Genomic DNA, 15,790 nt, shown 5'->3' with positions numbered 1-15,790 from the left:
TTTTTGTTATTTAGATAAACATAGATGTGTACCCTATATATTATATTTATTTTAAAAGAATTTTGTTTTATTCAAATCTAGCTACAATATTTCAAAGAACTATACTTGTAGGATTTTAAAAGTTCCTAACATGATTGCATATGATCATTAACCGAATTAAGTATGATAACATGATAAAAAAGATAAATTTTATTTTTAATTTAAATTCGAATTTTAAAACTTAATCTATAAATTCAAAATTATCTTTTAATTCAAATTCCGTATATATATATAATATTATATTATATTATATTATATTTGTATTTAACTAAAATAGTCAGATATAAAATAAAGTTGTCATATATTATTGACATTTATTAGTTTGTCACTTGGCTTAACCATAATGTCAATTATATATATGGTAACTTCCTTGCTTTAATATATACTAGTATTAGTACTCGCGCGGATGCGCGGACACTAATCATGTCAAATATTTAAGTTATTTGGATTGTATGTAAATAATCTTAAAATTTACACTTTCTTAGTAAATATAGATAATCATTGGATATTAACTACATGAAAAAATTAACCATTTTTTCTATTTTTCTTTTTTGATACCATTCTTGCCGGTGTCATTGGATCCTAAAAATAGTCAAGAAGCAAAATAATAACTCATATTTATGGCAAAACAATCAAATATTGAGACATTGAATGACTCTTTGGATAAGATTTAACTCTTTTACTACTACTTGAACTCTTATTTATTGTGTTGATATCTCTTGAAAAATATTTCTTTCTTAAAATTTCAGTTTCTAAAACATTATTTTTCAATAATAATTATTTTTATAATAATGTAATTAAAAATATTATTCTTAATTGAAAACTCATTTTAGTTGGCTATCTAAAAATATAAAAAATTCTTTAGCTAGTGAATTTGTTTTACTCCATTTTGATATTTGACATTAACCATGTTAAATATCTGAGTTATTTGAATTATATGTAAATAACCTTAACATTTAAACCTTCTAAATAATTATAGATAATCGTATATATTATTAAGAAACACTACATGAAAAAAAAACTAATATTTTCTCAATTCTCGTAGTGATAATTTTATTTTTGCACTACTCTCATAGGTGTCATTGGAACCTAAAATAGCTAAAAAGTAAAATAATAACTTATATTTATGACAAAGCACAAAAGTTGACACGATATAAACGATTCTTTGCGACTCTTATACTACGACTTGAACTCTTATTTGGTATGATTTTATCTTTCAAAAAATATTTCTATTTTGAAATCTCAATTTCTAAAATTATATATATATTATAACAATGATTATCTTTATACTGATGCAAGTTTAATCGGCTATCTAAAAATTTAAATGATTCTTTGGCCGGATTTATTTCAGTATGACTCCACTTTAAATTTATCGATATATCTAGCCCCATAATTTGAATTCTTAATACCCTATATATACAAAAAAAAAAAAAAAACTTTGAATCATTAAATGTTAATTAGTTGATTATTATTATAAAATATTACATATATTGTCTTAAAATTGTCAAGTAGTTTATTTTTCGACACCATACTTGGCTTAAACTCAATGCAAACTACTCAAATTGCATTCCTATTCAAATTCGAATATTATATTAGTTTGTTAGTAATAATGATTTTTAAAAAACGACACATAATGTAAATTAAAAAAAATATTATAAGATATCCTTATCCTATAATCCATGTATTTGAGTTGAAAAAAGAATATTTGAAATCGGTGAGATTAACTTTCAAATTTTTTATACTCAACAAAGATGAAACATAAGAAGAAATCATCTTTTATTTCTCGTTTTTAGATCTTTCCAACATTTTTTTCAATATTTATTTTCTTTTATCTTATTTTTATGTCATTATTTTTTTTCTTACAAAAAATTAATTTATTTCACTATAAAAGGATGACTTTTAATAAAAATTGTCTATATATGAACTTTCTTTATATTTTTAGTCTTTGGTTGAAATTATTTCATATTTTTCTTTTGTCTTTATCTAATCAACCTAAATAGGTGCTAACCCGACGATTTAAATTAAAAAATTGAATGATGTGTAATTTATATAATCCATATATAATATGTGTATAATCGTGTGTTGTCAGTTTATCATCTATATATATTAGCTATAAAAAGTAAATAATAAATATGACCGGATATTATGTAAATATTCCATAAGATTTCGATTTTTTGAGTTTATCCATGATATAACTTCTATTATAATAATTTTAAAACTCTTTACTAATGTTCAAAAATATCTTATCTTTTTATTATCTTTGAATTAAAAAAAGTAAAGAGTTTTTTCGAAATAATTTGTTTACATTTTTAAAAAAAATATTTCACGTCATACCAATTTTTTTTATATATACTCTTTGTTACATTTAAAAGTCGCTATAGAAACTATCAACTAGAAACCAATTTCTCTCTTGTTGAGTTTGAAAAAAAAAACCTTTTACATAATCTAATGATTCAAAACTAATATTCTTCAACGGAAAAAAAAATATTATACCCTTGTAATATTGGCTAGACTACAGCTAAATGAAGAGGTTTCAGCTTATACCCTTCAATTTCTTGAATGTGCTAAATAGAAATTAATGATACCAATTGTATAGCTAAAGTTTTGTTATTTGTTTGATGCCCATTTATGCAAATTAACTCTTCAAACAAATATTCTTCAAGAAAAAAGAAGATACAACCTTTTTTTAATATTGACTGATTTTGTGATGTTTCTTTCTCCAACATGTATGTTTACTTGATTATATATGTAAGTAAACTTTTATTTGGTTTTCTAAATTATTTTTTGTTAGTTAGATAAACATAGATGTGTACCCTATATATTACATTTATTTTAAAAGAATTTCATTTTATTCAAATCTAGCTACAGTGTTTCAAAGAACTATACTTATAGGATTTTAAATGTGAAAGAGTTTTATAATTATATGGAGTAGTTTTTTTTTTTTGCTAGAGGCGAAGTAGTATTTAAAAATTAGAAAAATAACAAAAGTTCCTAACATGATTGCATATGATCATTAACCGAATTAAGTATGATAACATGATAAAAAAAGATAAATTTTATTTTTAATTTAAATTCTAATTTTAAAAATTTATCTATAAATTCAAAATTATATTTTAATTCAAATTCCGTATATATCATATCATATCATATCATATCATCTATCATCTACTATACTAAAAGTAGGAACACCTCCAAGTCAAAAGTTGATTTACAATTTTACCCATTAAAAACTAATTGACCATTTTGCCCTTCAATCAAACATTACTTTAAAATATTTTTGTTTAAAAATGTAAATACACAATCAAATAATTAAGAAATTTAATTGAGAAAAACAGTACTATGTTGGGGTATTCTATTTTCTTGTTCGTGAATTGACCAGTGACGGTCCTTTTTGTTGTAACCAAAATAATCAACAAACAAATGATTCTATTTAGGTTGTAGATTAGCAGTTGAGCTCTCCTTTTCTTCTGAAAAATTGCTCGGTATCTTTGTGCTTGTTGTTGGGTCGTTAGTTTTCTTGATTTTTTTGACTTCACTTGAAGCAATCCACCTCTTCTTAAATTTCTCTTGTTTCAAACTGTAATGGGCTTCATTTCTTCATCTGGGTTTATCAAGAATTGCTTAAAGGACAATAATTGGAACTGATCTTGAAATGGGTGCCACAAAAAATTTGATCTTTTTAAGAATTCTGTTCTATTTATGGCTCTTCTTTGGAGGGTTTTGCTCAGTAAAGGGACTCAGGCCTCTTAGAGAAAGGTCTCATTCGTGGAGTGATGAGGTTAGTAGCTGGTACTTGTTTTGTATTTGTTGTTCTTTGTTCCCTCTTAGGATAATTTAAAAAAAAATGGAAACTTTACTCAATTAAGTGCTGCATAATTTATGAAGTCAAAAGCTCGGTGTTTGCTTAAATGGAAGAACTTTTAACCCTATGATTGTACTATGAAGTCCTTAAGTTATATGATTGTTCCTCTTTATCATGTATGTTTTTGACTTCTCTTGACTGATATTTATATAGTTATGGAAATTGATGTTCTCAGCTCTGTTGGAGAAAAGAAAAAAGAAGAAAGTGATTTTAGCTTTCCCGTGTGCTGCCTGAAACGAGAGCATTCTTGTGATGTTTGATATATTTGACTTGTGCAATTCGGGAATTTCAATTGAATTTGAGAAAAAGTTTTAATTTTTGTTGTTTGTGGTGGGTTTATGATAAATGTGATCTGGTCACATGTTTAGAACCTAGCTTAGCTTGAAGTCAAAGGGGTTCCTGGTGAGCTGATTGATAGGAAAGAGAGAATAGAGACTCCGGTCAGGTTTTACAGGCATGCAGTGTTTGTTTTAGTTTGCATAATATCATAATGGTCATCATATACCTGGGATGTAACTGATATAATGTGGTTTAAGCTCAAAGTTTCAATTTATTGAGGTAACTAATGAAAGTAAAGGATATTTACAGTTGATCTACTTTGATCCAAGCTCAGCAGGCATCATGGGTCATGGCACTTCTGCAGCCAAGATACGGATCAAAATTGATGAAAAAATTAACGATAAAGAAATGACGGGAAAATTAAAAAGGAAAAAGATGGCGATGCTACATCTTGTCATATTAATAGAAGGTCATTTCGGTGTATTGGAGGACAAGAGGGGTTGCTTTGATGGTAAGCAACCTCCGCTTCCAACCAAGAGATTGTGAGTTCGGGTCTCCCCAAGAGCAAGGTGGGAAGTTCTTGGAGGGAAGGATGCCGGGGGTCTATTTGGAAACAACCTCTCTATCCCAGGGTGGGGATAAGGTCTGCGTACACACTACCCTCCCCAGACCCCACTAAGTGGGATTATACTGGGTTGTTGTTGTATTTCGGTGTATTGGAGGTCAAAATAAATATTATCATGGGTTATCTATCTTTTGTATGATCATTTGGAGCTAATTTTACTCTTTTTTTCAGACTAATTTTACCAGACTTTTGGACTTATAAGTTATAGGGTGACACCATTTCCAGAAATCCGTGATCTATAGGTGGAAATTAGACTCTTGAATCTGTATCACTGTATTAGACCTAGGAGTCATATAGCAATAGGAGTTGGACTCGAACATTCTTGGCGAATCACATAATAATAAGAGGTGAAATGAGAAAGGACAAAATATCTCCTGTACTTTAGTTTAGTTGAGAAACATCTGATAATAGCACCGATGCATATATCTGGTGGTTGTTAATTTTCGAAGAATATAACAGTAGTCACTTCTTTAGTGCATGTCACAAGAATATAACATGTCTAGCTGCAGCCAAGGTGCCTCAAAAATTGGCTTGTGAGAGGAACTCAATCTGGAAGACTTGCAACATGTGAGTCTTGCTAATGTAAGCCATATCCCTCAGGTTAATATTTGAAGAATTTCACAAGGGGTTTATTTTGAAGCCGTAGTGATTTTCCAGCATTGAATACCATGAATTTTTGCCAAGGTTCTTTTTTAAGCAATATCTAGCAGATTCTGAGTTTAGTGGGCAGAGTTACCCAGTACTTGTGATAGTGGGAGGTAGCAGGTAGCCAGTGGAATAGTTGACATTGGCCCGGACACCACCTTCATAAGAAAAGGCTCTCCTAGAAGCAGCAATTGCTTGTTGGAGATCTTCCTAGGACTCTTACCATTTACTTGTCAAATATCCAAAAATACTGTTACTATTTACTTTCAACTTTAAAGCTCTCGCAAAAACTAATTTGTCCAACCCCTGTTGAAACCAAGTAATCGACATGGTATCCATGTTAAGACTATGACAAGATTCGAGGAGACAAAAGTTATGCGAGCTAAACAATAAACAATCTGCTCTTAGTATATATTTAAGAGTGAATCACCCCTACTAGATAAAAGAAAGGAATGTCTTGGCCTCTCACTGAAGGATGGAATGACCTGATCTATCTTGTTAATGAGTTATAAAGTAAGTAACTCTTGGTAATTAGGATGTCAAATAGAGTGGAAAAGTACAAATTGACATTATTAGCTGGCTATATTTAGCTTCCTTTACGATACAGGGTCAACTTGAAAATTCTATTCTCAATATAGGATCATTGGAGCTCATTTACAAATTACGCTTATTGAATCCTGGAGAGGATGTCTACTCATGCATAGGTAACATGAGGGTTCATGGCATTACTACTAAAACTGACTAGGACCGTAGTGCTTCAAGGTTTCTATTCAACGACAAAGATTGTATAACACAGGATATGTATAGGTGCACGTCACGAGTTCAAAACCTGGATGCTGAACCAAATCTAGTTTTAAATGAGGAAGGGTAAAGGGGTGGGCCTATTGTCCATTGAGTTTTGAAGCTGAAAGAATGGATTTCTCGGTCACCAAAATAATAAACAAAGAGAAAGACAGTGACTATGGCCATAGTATGGCTGCTTGTTTTTCCTGCCTAGTCTTTAATCAAATTCTTTTTGTTTTTGGTAGCAGTGGCTATTTGCAAAGAAGAATGACAATGAGTTGGGGCCATTTTCTGCTTGGAATATAACAGGAACATACAGAGGTTTGTAAACTGTAAACTTGCTTTCTGGCGCATGCTCATGTTGCATTTCTTGGGAGAATATTCTCCCTATGCTCTTCCTTTACGTATTCTGATGAGTAGTGTCTTGTGAAGATAGTGAAAGTACCTAATTTGTCTTGTCAAACAGACTAGGCTAAGACAGTGTTATAAATAGCGCTCGCCTCAGCACTAATAGCGTGAGGCGAGGCGATGCGAGCAGCCTGCGCTATTTTGCCTCTGTTGCGTTGCGATTGTAAAAGGCGAGCGCCTCTGCTTGTGTAGCGAGAGGCGCTGTGTAGCGAGAGGTGAGCTGTGGCGTCGCTTTTTGAAAAAAAGAACGAAAAAGGCACAGATTAGGGCTTAAAACATTAGGGCTTGCAGTGATTTCACGTTTCTTTCTTCTTCAACCTTCAAACAACAGAGCACCCAAGTCCACCCAGCCCAGGTAAGCTTCTCTTCTTCTTTCTCCTCTCTTTCTTTCTTCTTTTTCCTTCTTCTTCTCTTCTTCTTTCTATTTTTTTGCTCTGTTTTTTGCCGAGCAACAGTGCAGAACAGAGAGTCTGTCTGTTGCACTGTTTTTTTTTTCATTTTTCTTTTCTTCTGATCTTCTCTTCATCTTTCTAATTTTTTGCTCTGTTTGTTGTCGAGCAACAGTGCAGCAAAAAAAGGACAGAGAGTCTTTTTATTCTCTGTTTTTTTTTCGTTCTTCTTCTTTCTTCTTCTGGTCTTCTCTTCTTCTTTTTTTGTTGCTCTGTTTTTTATTGAGCAGCAGTACTGCACCCTGTTTTTGTAGAGGCAGAGGCAGAGAACTTCTTCAAAACTTCAAACCTGAAATTTCCTCCTTTTTCAGTTATAGAGTAAAATTAATGCATATTGTGAATTGATATATTTATTAATATATCATTGTTATTGAGTTTTTAGTTATATATATAATATTTTATTTTTTTGTATAAATTGTCGCTTCACATCAAAAAGGCGAGCGCTTCGCTGCGCGCCTCTCGCCTCAGTGAAGCGGGTCCTCGTCGCTATTTGTCGTCGCACGTTATCCAAAACACTGGGCTAAGAAGTTAAAAGTGATGCTATCAATCGAGCAGAACTCATTTCAAAGAAAATGAAGGAAGATAATCTTTCTTCCTTCAATAAATGAAATTCCCTTGCTACTATCATCTTGAATCTAAAATATTTTCTTCTGAAATTTGAGCTTCAGGATCTTGGAGGTTCCTACATTCAAAGAATAGCTCTTCTCGATTTCCTGATTTTCAGAAGTCCAATGGAAACTCTGTCCTGGAATTGATTAGTGCCCCAACAAAAATAACTGGTGTACATTATGTTCAGGTAGTCCTGCCATCATAAATACCAGTCTCTTTACAAAATATTGTGTTAACTCGGTGTCATTTTTCACAAAATTACTTGTCTCCTGAATCAAAAAGAAAGAAAAATGAAAAAAATGTTTGTATCTCTGTAGTTGCAAATCAGATGATGGTTACTGGACTATAACGTGTCGCTAAAAGGGAATAAATAGTTACTTGACTGAATTGGATGAAGTACAACACCTTCATTTGTCTTTTTATCTCAGAAAAGAAAGTCTTGTACAAGGAATTGCATGACATGATTGTTTATGTTGCATATTTTCTTGTCTGACAAAGAATGGGGCGTCCAAGCATAATGTGTCATTGATGCTGTAAGCCTGTAGCTTTGGAGTGTCTACTCCTTGTTAGTCTGGGCTTTGGAAATAACTGAAAATTCCCTTTATAGAAGATTGCTCGTTGTCATGATTCTCCTAGAGCCTATGTCATTTACTCCAAATCCAGTATTGTACTTCCGTTAGATATTAGATTTCAGCACAACATATTATTTATTAACATCCCTACTAAAATTACAAGCAGTGCATCTTCCGTTTTTATAATGCTACTGTTCATGGTCTTTAGTTGTGGTGGTTTTATGATGATATTTTTCTGACGTTGTTCGGTTGCCCTAGCATTCTGGTACTGTGTACCCTTCGAACATGCTGTTTTCTGAAGTCTAAAAAATAGTTTTGTTTGGCACTTGCGAATTTGTAAACCATGGAATTAGCTTATGTTGTAAGCTCGACAATCAGAACCTGATAGTGAATAGTCTGATGTGCTTATGTCTGGTTGCTATTTTTTGGGATGTATTATGTTTCCTTTGTTGAGCCTTCAAGAATCTCTGTTATAGTACTTGAAAAGTCATGTAACCTTAGCTGAATATACTTTTTTTGATGACATTACTTATTTCAATGACATTATCTTCCTATAATTTATTGTTGCCGACAACAGGGTGTCATAATTTTCCATGATGTTTTTGACAATGAACATGGGGGTGCTCAAATTAGAGTAGAAGGTGTATATGTATGGCCATTCAGACAACTTCGGATGGTAGCTTACAGGTACTAATTTTGTTACTTGGCCGAAAGGAAATTCTCTAAGTATGTTCAACCACCTATCTTGCTCCATGGAACAAATTGATGTAGGAAGGTCCTTATATTTATAGTAGAAAATTGAATGTGCACTTAACTAATATAATTAATTTAAAACTATGGTCACTTTCTTATTGAAAGATAACAATATTGAAAATGTCTTTATGAAGCTCATGACAGTTTATCTCACATAGGACAATAGATGATTACGACTTGGATTTGTAACGGTTGAGTTTGGTTATATTAGGTTATGGATACGCATGCAAGTAAAAGGTCCTCTTATTAGGTTTTAAGCATGGTGAAGGATTTAGGCCTCAAGTAGGCTTTATGAAGCATTGTCAAGAAAGATGTTAGACATTGCATATCTTAAGAATATTGTTGTAAAGAGAAGTAAAGTAAAAGGAATATAATTTTCTTTTTTAACTGTTTCTTAACAAAGTAACCTTAATTGCTTCAGTCTTCTCAATTCGCATAACAAGCCCGGAGATACTATTTGGAATGCTTCATTAACTGACATTTATGCATCTTTTGCAGTGGCAAAGGGGGTGAGCTTGGGCAGGAAGACGATTATCTGTTATCAAATCCATATCATTTGGTATTAATCATGACCATATTTTATGTCTTTGAGATGAATTTTTGAATAGTAGCTTTGATAGACAAACTTATGACGTCTGCACTTGTGAGTTTTACCCATGCTAATCAAGTGTTTTACTTCAAATTTCTCCGTTATCATTATGTATTTTCCTTTATATTTGAAGCTTGTAAGTTGTAATGCTTTGGCACCTGACAGTTTGAAGGTTTGCAGCCATGAATGACATGCTTTACTTGTATATAATATTGAGGCAATGGGATGCAAATTCAAAAATTTTATGGTGTTTACTTGTTTAGGAAACCGTTTCTCATATATCTATTTAAACAAATGAAACAACTCGTGTTATGAAAATTTTCCTTCTTAAAGTGGTGGTTCATAGAGGGAGCTTCTTGTATTATTCACATGTCCCCTCCCAGATAGGTTACCTTTACCCCTCTATATGTTGTTTTTTTTAGCTCAGGAACTATAAAAAAATTGATTTACATCCCATCCAAGTGAATTCTAAACTAATATTGAGTGTCTTAAAAATTTATGAAATGACAATTTCTTTCTTTATCTTACCTTTCCTGGACAGCTTGGACTTTTCTCATCTCAGGTCTTCCAGGAGTCTCCACGAGATAAGATTTGGAAGAGGAAACATTGTAATAATGCTTACTCAGCCTTGATCCAATTGAACCTTTTAAATTCCTATCTATAACTATGTATATCTCTGTTTGTGCAGCACCTATTTATGAAATGGAGAAACATTGTAATGTTGAAATTGCAGCACAAGTTTCTCGTGTGTCATCTTCCACTACTGGTATTTGATTTATCCTAAATAACTTTCTTTTTACCCAATTTCTCCCTGTAGTTTGAGCAAGTACCAGGAAGCAAGTGATTTATCTCGAGTTACTTGTCATTTCCAGATGTAGATCATGATCATTATCATCTAGAAGGATTGATGGAAAGCCCTTCAGTGGATGACGATGGAGACTGTTTCTCACCCATGCTATTAAATGCTACTTCTGTCAATATAGAGGTTTACTACAACAAAGCAGTTAACTATACGTTGATGGTCACCTTTGTATCCTACAAGAGTTGTCATTTCATTGAATTATTTTTTCTATGAACTTTGTGTGGATTCCTTAACTTATGGAAATCCTAGGTCTCTTTTCTTCAAGTGCTCCTCCTCATTCGGCAAATGGAATATAGCAACACTCAATCAGTAAGACTACCACTTTCTGTTACATCCAATGATACAAGTCTTCACTTTTTTTTGGGTTGCTATTTCAGTGTGTTAAATCAAATGAATGATGTCTGATGTTCCTTTTGTAGGGAGCTTCCAAAGTTTCAATTCTGATGATCGGACAACAGGGAATAATTGATTCTTATCTTTGTCTTTTACATCTGACTGCAGGCATACTTGTTGGTAAGTTAGATATCTAGGTCACTGTAATCAGCACGTTTAGCTGGTTTTATTATCTTAAAATTGTAGAGTGGTGGTAACAATGACGTAACCCTCTTAAGATAAACACTTCCTAGTTAGTAACTTGTTAACAAGTCATTACTATGTCATGCTTTTGCCTTCCTGTTACCTACTCTTAGAAGTTTGTATGGCTACTTCAAGTGAATTTTACGTTCCTAATGTGTTCATTACTTCTTTTAGACTCTTGTTGAAGATTTTCTATGAGAAACTCATGTTGTTTCTAGCTGCTGCACTCTGCTAATCTTTCGCTCTTTTACAGAATCCCTGTTCAATGCTTTTGCAACTGCTGCATTTTTCAAGTTTGTTGTGTTCTCAATATTTGAGATGAGATATCTTCTCGCTATATGGAAGGCAAATAGACCTATGAGTAGTGGAGAGGGCTGGGAAGCAATGAGGCGCGAGCTATCAATTCTGTACAGCCGTTTCTGTAAGTATCCCTTGCTGAAATGTGGACATGTGCGTATATAATAAACTGAGTCACCAACTATATATGCCTGTATCTTTAATTTGTCAAGCTGCAAGGTATGAATTCTACTGTAAGGGAAATTAGATGTTGAAGAGTAAATAACACATTTGGGTTTATCTGGGAAATCTTTCTTTGACATAATCCTACCTGCTTTCGTATAGCTCAATTCGTGAAATATTCCTGGTTCTATTCCATTTCTCTACCTAGTGAAGGAGGATGTAACCTCTGATTTGCAATAATTTATCCAATACACACTAGGCTTCAAAATTTGGTGACTTGTGATCTGGCATAACGGTTTTAAGAAAATGAAATCAGTGTCTAGGGTGAAAATATAAGCAATGAATGAACTTCACTGTTCAACATGGTTCATGGGTTGCTTCAGATAGGTGCCATGGGCCTAAAGAATTGAAATTTTGTCCCAAAAAAAAAACGCAATTCTCTCTTAGGGCAGAAGCTTTATGTCATTTTGTCATCCAAAAATCTCAAGAGAAAGAAGTCATGCAAATTTGGTAGAGAAACACTAAAGCAATTTCATTAAGCCTTTTCTCCACCCCCGCCCCCTGTCTCTCAGCTTGATCTGCTTCAACTGTCATGGACAACACACTCATTTCTCTATCTTTACAACAACAACAAAAAATCCAGTGATTTCCTACAAGTGGGGTTTGGGGAGGGTAAGATGTACTTAGCCTTACCCCTACCCTGGAAGGGCGGAGAGGCTGTTTCCGATAGACCCATGGCTGGAGAACGAATGAAAAAAGTAATGGCAACAAGTAGGAACAACAACAAGATAAAAATAAGACCGAAGCGAAGAAAATAGATAAACTCTAGGTAGTAATAGCAATCTATAATAAAATGATATCATTTCTCTATCTTTATTTTCCAAAATTGTTTTGCAGATGGGATCCTTTTAGGTGGCATTTTGGTCATGTACGAGTTCCATAAGTTTCTGCGGCCTCTTCTTCTCCTTTTACACTCTTTTTGGATACCTCAAGTTGTAACTAATGTTATTCGTGACTTGAGAAAACCATTGCATCCTCATTACATCTTGGGAATGACTATAACTCGGTTAGCAATCCCACTATATGTCTTTGGTTGTCCTCACAATTTTATGCGGATAGAGCCCGACAAAAATTGGTGCATCTGCTTGGGAATTTTCATGGCATTCCAAGCATCAATTCTTCTTTTGCAGCACTATCTTGGATCTCGGTGGTTCATTCCTCGTCAGGTATTATGCTGCTCTACCTGTTGATTTTCGATGAAACGATTATGCTATTAGAAGTAAGAAAACAACTGAGAAGAATAAGTTTTGCAATGACCGATCTGTTTTGATAAAGTATACAAAAGTAGATGCTCTAGACAAAAAAATGATTCTTAGGATAAAGCATCAATCATCTATTGAGTTTTGCAGTGACCTATCTTACGTAAGCTTTGTTGAGGTCTTGCAGATTTTACCGGAGAAGTATAGCTATTATAGAAGGTTTAACCAGGATGCAGTTCGTGTCTCTGACTGTGTCATTTGCATGACTGCTATTGATCTTACTCAACGTGCAAATCATTGGATGGTAATGCAACTTGTATGGAACTTTTCTCGCTATAATGTAGGATTCCTGTCAAAATGTGGTAAAGAAAATCCATATGGTTATAATGCGCCAATTGATTTGCAGGTGACGCCTTGTGATCATTTCTTTCATTCCGGTTGTTTACAAAGATGGATGGACATAAAGATGGAGTGCCCAACATGCCGACGTCCTCTTCCTCCCGCCTGAATGGATTTATTTTTGAATTCCTATTGATATGGAGCGACTGACACCACCAACCTGTCAATTGAGGTAAATGGCTGTGCATGAATATGTTTTAACGGTAACATTCTTTCCTCTAGAACTTTTGCGGGCAATATTACCATACAAAACGTGCGGGAATTCAGTGTGGCAATGAGCTGTGAATTTTTTTAAAATAAGTCGGCTGACTAAACGCATGATGTTGTGATTATTTCCCTCGACTGATAGAAAAGTTCATTCTTCTCCCTGTGATTCCGAAAGAAATGTGTAATGTGACGAGATTTTGTACTTTCTCTCAGGTTGGTGGAGGATTGGATCGGAGCATTCTTGAGAAGTTTTCAGTAGGTTTTAAAAATTTAACACAGATTCTCCAGATTGCCTTGTGCAGTTCTTGTAATGTATATTATGGTCAATGTAGTTCTTGTTCAAGGTGATAACATTTCTAGATTCTTTTCCTGTATTCCATTACTTCAGTTTTTGTTTGAGATATAGGTTGAGAAAACAAGTTGTAAATTCCAAGTTGGGAAATGTAGCCTTATGATCAGCACCTTTCAATAGGTGAATTACATGTAGATAGTAATCATGATTTTTATAGGAACAAGATGTGTATAGTCTGCAGATTTTGTTGTACTCAATACTATGGTTCCTCGTACAGAATTGGTTTAATTGTCCAATAAGAGATGGAATTGGAACCATTGTTAGAAAAAAGAATTAGCAGGGGTATGTGCGAAGTCTTCAATGAATACCGGAGAATTGGCCGAGTATTACTTCACCTCCTCTTAGTTTGAGCTATTTCTTAGTGATTGTTCATCTTCTACTGCCCGAGGCCTCCAGAAACAAGGCGTTCTTTTGCATTGCACTTCTTCATGTCTTGGTTCACTGTCGTTCTAAATATCCAGATCTATGGATCTCATCTCCCCAGCATCAAAGCGAGACTCCATTCAAATCTGCCACTCCTTGGGCGAGGCCTTCTGTTCTATGAACACCCACCACTAAATGATTTTGATGACCCAAAAAGGTCATCACTTGTTTAAAAACGAAATTCTGTATTCTGAGGCCTTGAAAACCTTATTTAGGGTCACCTCGATTTGCGTGCGCAGTCCGGGCGTGTAGCCAGAAAGCCTAAATATGAAAATCTGTGAAAAATGATAATATCTAGACCTAAATATTAATCTGAAGACAAGTGAGGCTTGCTCAGTTGGTAAAAGCACCTCCACCTACGATCGTTAGGTCCTGGGTTCGAGTCACCATGGAGGGGAAGTGTGGAAACACTATAGATCCTCCTAACTTGGGAGGGGAAAAATAAAAAAAAATGAGCTAATTTGACTTCGGTCAACATTTTGGGTACACGGACCCGGACCCGTAATTCGACTGTCCAAGAGGTTCCGTAGGAAAATATGGGACTTGGGAGTATGGCCGGAATCGAATTCCGAGGTCCTAAGCCCGAGAAATGAATTTTTAAAGGAAATTGTTTTCTGGAATTGTTTAAAGAAATTTGAAATGAAATTTGTTTAGAACATGATGGTATCGGGCCCGTATTTTGGTTCCGGCGCCCGGTACAGGTCTTATATATGATTTAAGACATTCCTGTAAAATTTGGTGAAAAACGGACGTCGTTTGACGTGATTCGGACCTAAATTGCTAAAGTTGATGTTTTAAGAAGTTTGAGAAAATTCTATGATTTTGAGGTTTAATTCGTTGTTATTGATATTAATTTGGTGATATGAGTACACGAACAAGTCCGTAAGGTGTTTATGAGGTTGTGTGTATATTTGGTTTGGAGCCCCGAGGGCTCGGGGTGAGTTTTGGATAGGCCACGGGTTGCATTTTGAACAAGAAATTGCAGAAAAATTTTACTGGTATGAACAGGCTTGCAGGCTTCGCAAATGCGAGCTTGCAAATGCCTGCCTTGGCTCGCAAATGCAAAGGTTTGCCTATTGGCCAGGGATCGCAAATGCGACAATAGTTTCGCAAATGCGAAAGTTTGGGATTTTTGAAGGTTTCGCATTTCCCAGCTTATCAGAGGTCGGGGTTCGCAATTCTCATACCTTCATCCTGCAACTTTTATACTTAACCGATTTTAAAACCCATTTTTCATATTCCCTCAAACATAAACACACTTAGGCGATTTTTCAAGGATTCTTTCTTCTCCAAATTAATTGTAAGTCGTTTTAAACTAGTTTTCTTCAATCATTAACATCTTTTATCATGATTTCAACTTAAAATCAAAGATTTTCATGGGGGAAATTGAGTGTTTTGGGTAGAACCTAAGTTTTTCAAAATTGGGGATTTGGACCTCGATTTGAGGTCCGATTTCAAAATAAATCATATATTTGAGTTCGTGGGGGAATGGGTAATCAGATTTTGGTTCAAACGGTTTTGACCATGTGGGCCCGGGGGCGATTTTTGACATTTTGGGTAAAACTTTGGAAAACTCACTTTCATGCATTGGGGTTGATTCATTTAGCGTTTATTGATGTAATTAAGTAATTTATGGATAG

General features: G+C 34.0%; 1 protein-coding gene across 4 annotated transcripts; it reads left to right on the top strand.

Moving 5' to 3' along the window:
- The first annotated feature begins 3,350 nt into the window (after nucleotides 1–3,350).
- On the top strand, nucleotides 3,351–13,852 carry LOC107758944 (transmembrane E3 ubiquitin-protein ligase FLY1). Of its 4 annotated transcripts, none has more exons than XM_075223272.1 (15): nucleotides 3,351–3,817; nucleotides 6,482–6,554; nucleotides 7,759–7,886; nucleotides 8,849–8,958; nucleotides 9,523–9,583; nucleotides 10,155–10,221; nucleotides 10,302–10,379; nucleotides 10,486–10,643; nucleotides 10,725–10,784; nucleotides 10,895–10,988; nucleotides 11,305–11,472; nucleotides 12,408–12,736; nucleotides 12,957–13,085; nucleotides 13,176–13,340; nucleotides 13,589–13,852. In XM_075223272.1, exons 1-14 carry the CDS (start codon nucleotides 3,692–3,694, stop codon nucleotides 13,275–13,277), a joined length of 1,683 nt encoding a protein of 560 aa, XP_075079373.1. In that variant the 5' UTR covers nucleotides 3,351–3,691; the 3' UTR covers nucleotides 13,278–13,340; nucleotides 13,589–13,852. The 4 variants fall into 4 exon arrangements, with proteins under 4 accessions (XP_075079373.1, XP_016432278.1, XP_016432277.1 ...); XM_016576792.2 differs by having other exon boundaries at nucleotides 3,373–3,817; nucleotides 12,957–13,073; XM_016576791.2 differs by having other exon boundaries at nucleotides 3,402–3,817; nucleotides 6,479–6,554; nucleotides 12,957–13,073.
- The last annotated feature ends 1,938 nt before the right edge of the window (nucleotides 13,853–15,790 follow it).

Source organism: Nicotiana tabacum, chromosome 10, assembly GCF_000715075.1.
Source record: "Nicotiana tabacum cultivar K326 chromosome 10, ASM71507v2, whole genome shotgun sequence".
Lineage (NCBI taxonomy): Eukaryota > Viridiplantae > Streptophyta > Magnoliopsida > Solanales > Solanaceae > Nicotiana > Nicotiana tabacum.
Note: the sequence above shows the minus strand (reverse complement) of the source record. Positions and strands in the feature narration are given on the sequence as shown.

What these genes read in the sequence shown, in the direction of transcription:
- LOC107758944 (XM_075223271.1), top strand. Translation starts at nt 3,692, where the DNA reads ATGGGTGCCACAAAAAATTTGATCTTTTTAAGAATTCTGTTCTATTTA. An exon ending in ATACGTTGATGGTCACCTTT is followed by an intron (nt 10,644 to 10,724) that starts GTATCCTACAAG and finishes TGGAAATCCTAG; the next exon opens with GTCTCTTTTCTTCAAGTGCT. An exon ending in ATTGGATGGTAATGCAACTT is followed by an intron (nt 13,086 to 13,175) that starts GTATGGAACTTT and finishes ATTGATTTGCAG; the next exon opens with GTGACGCCTTGTGATCATTT.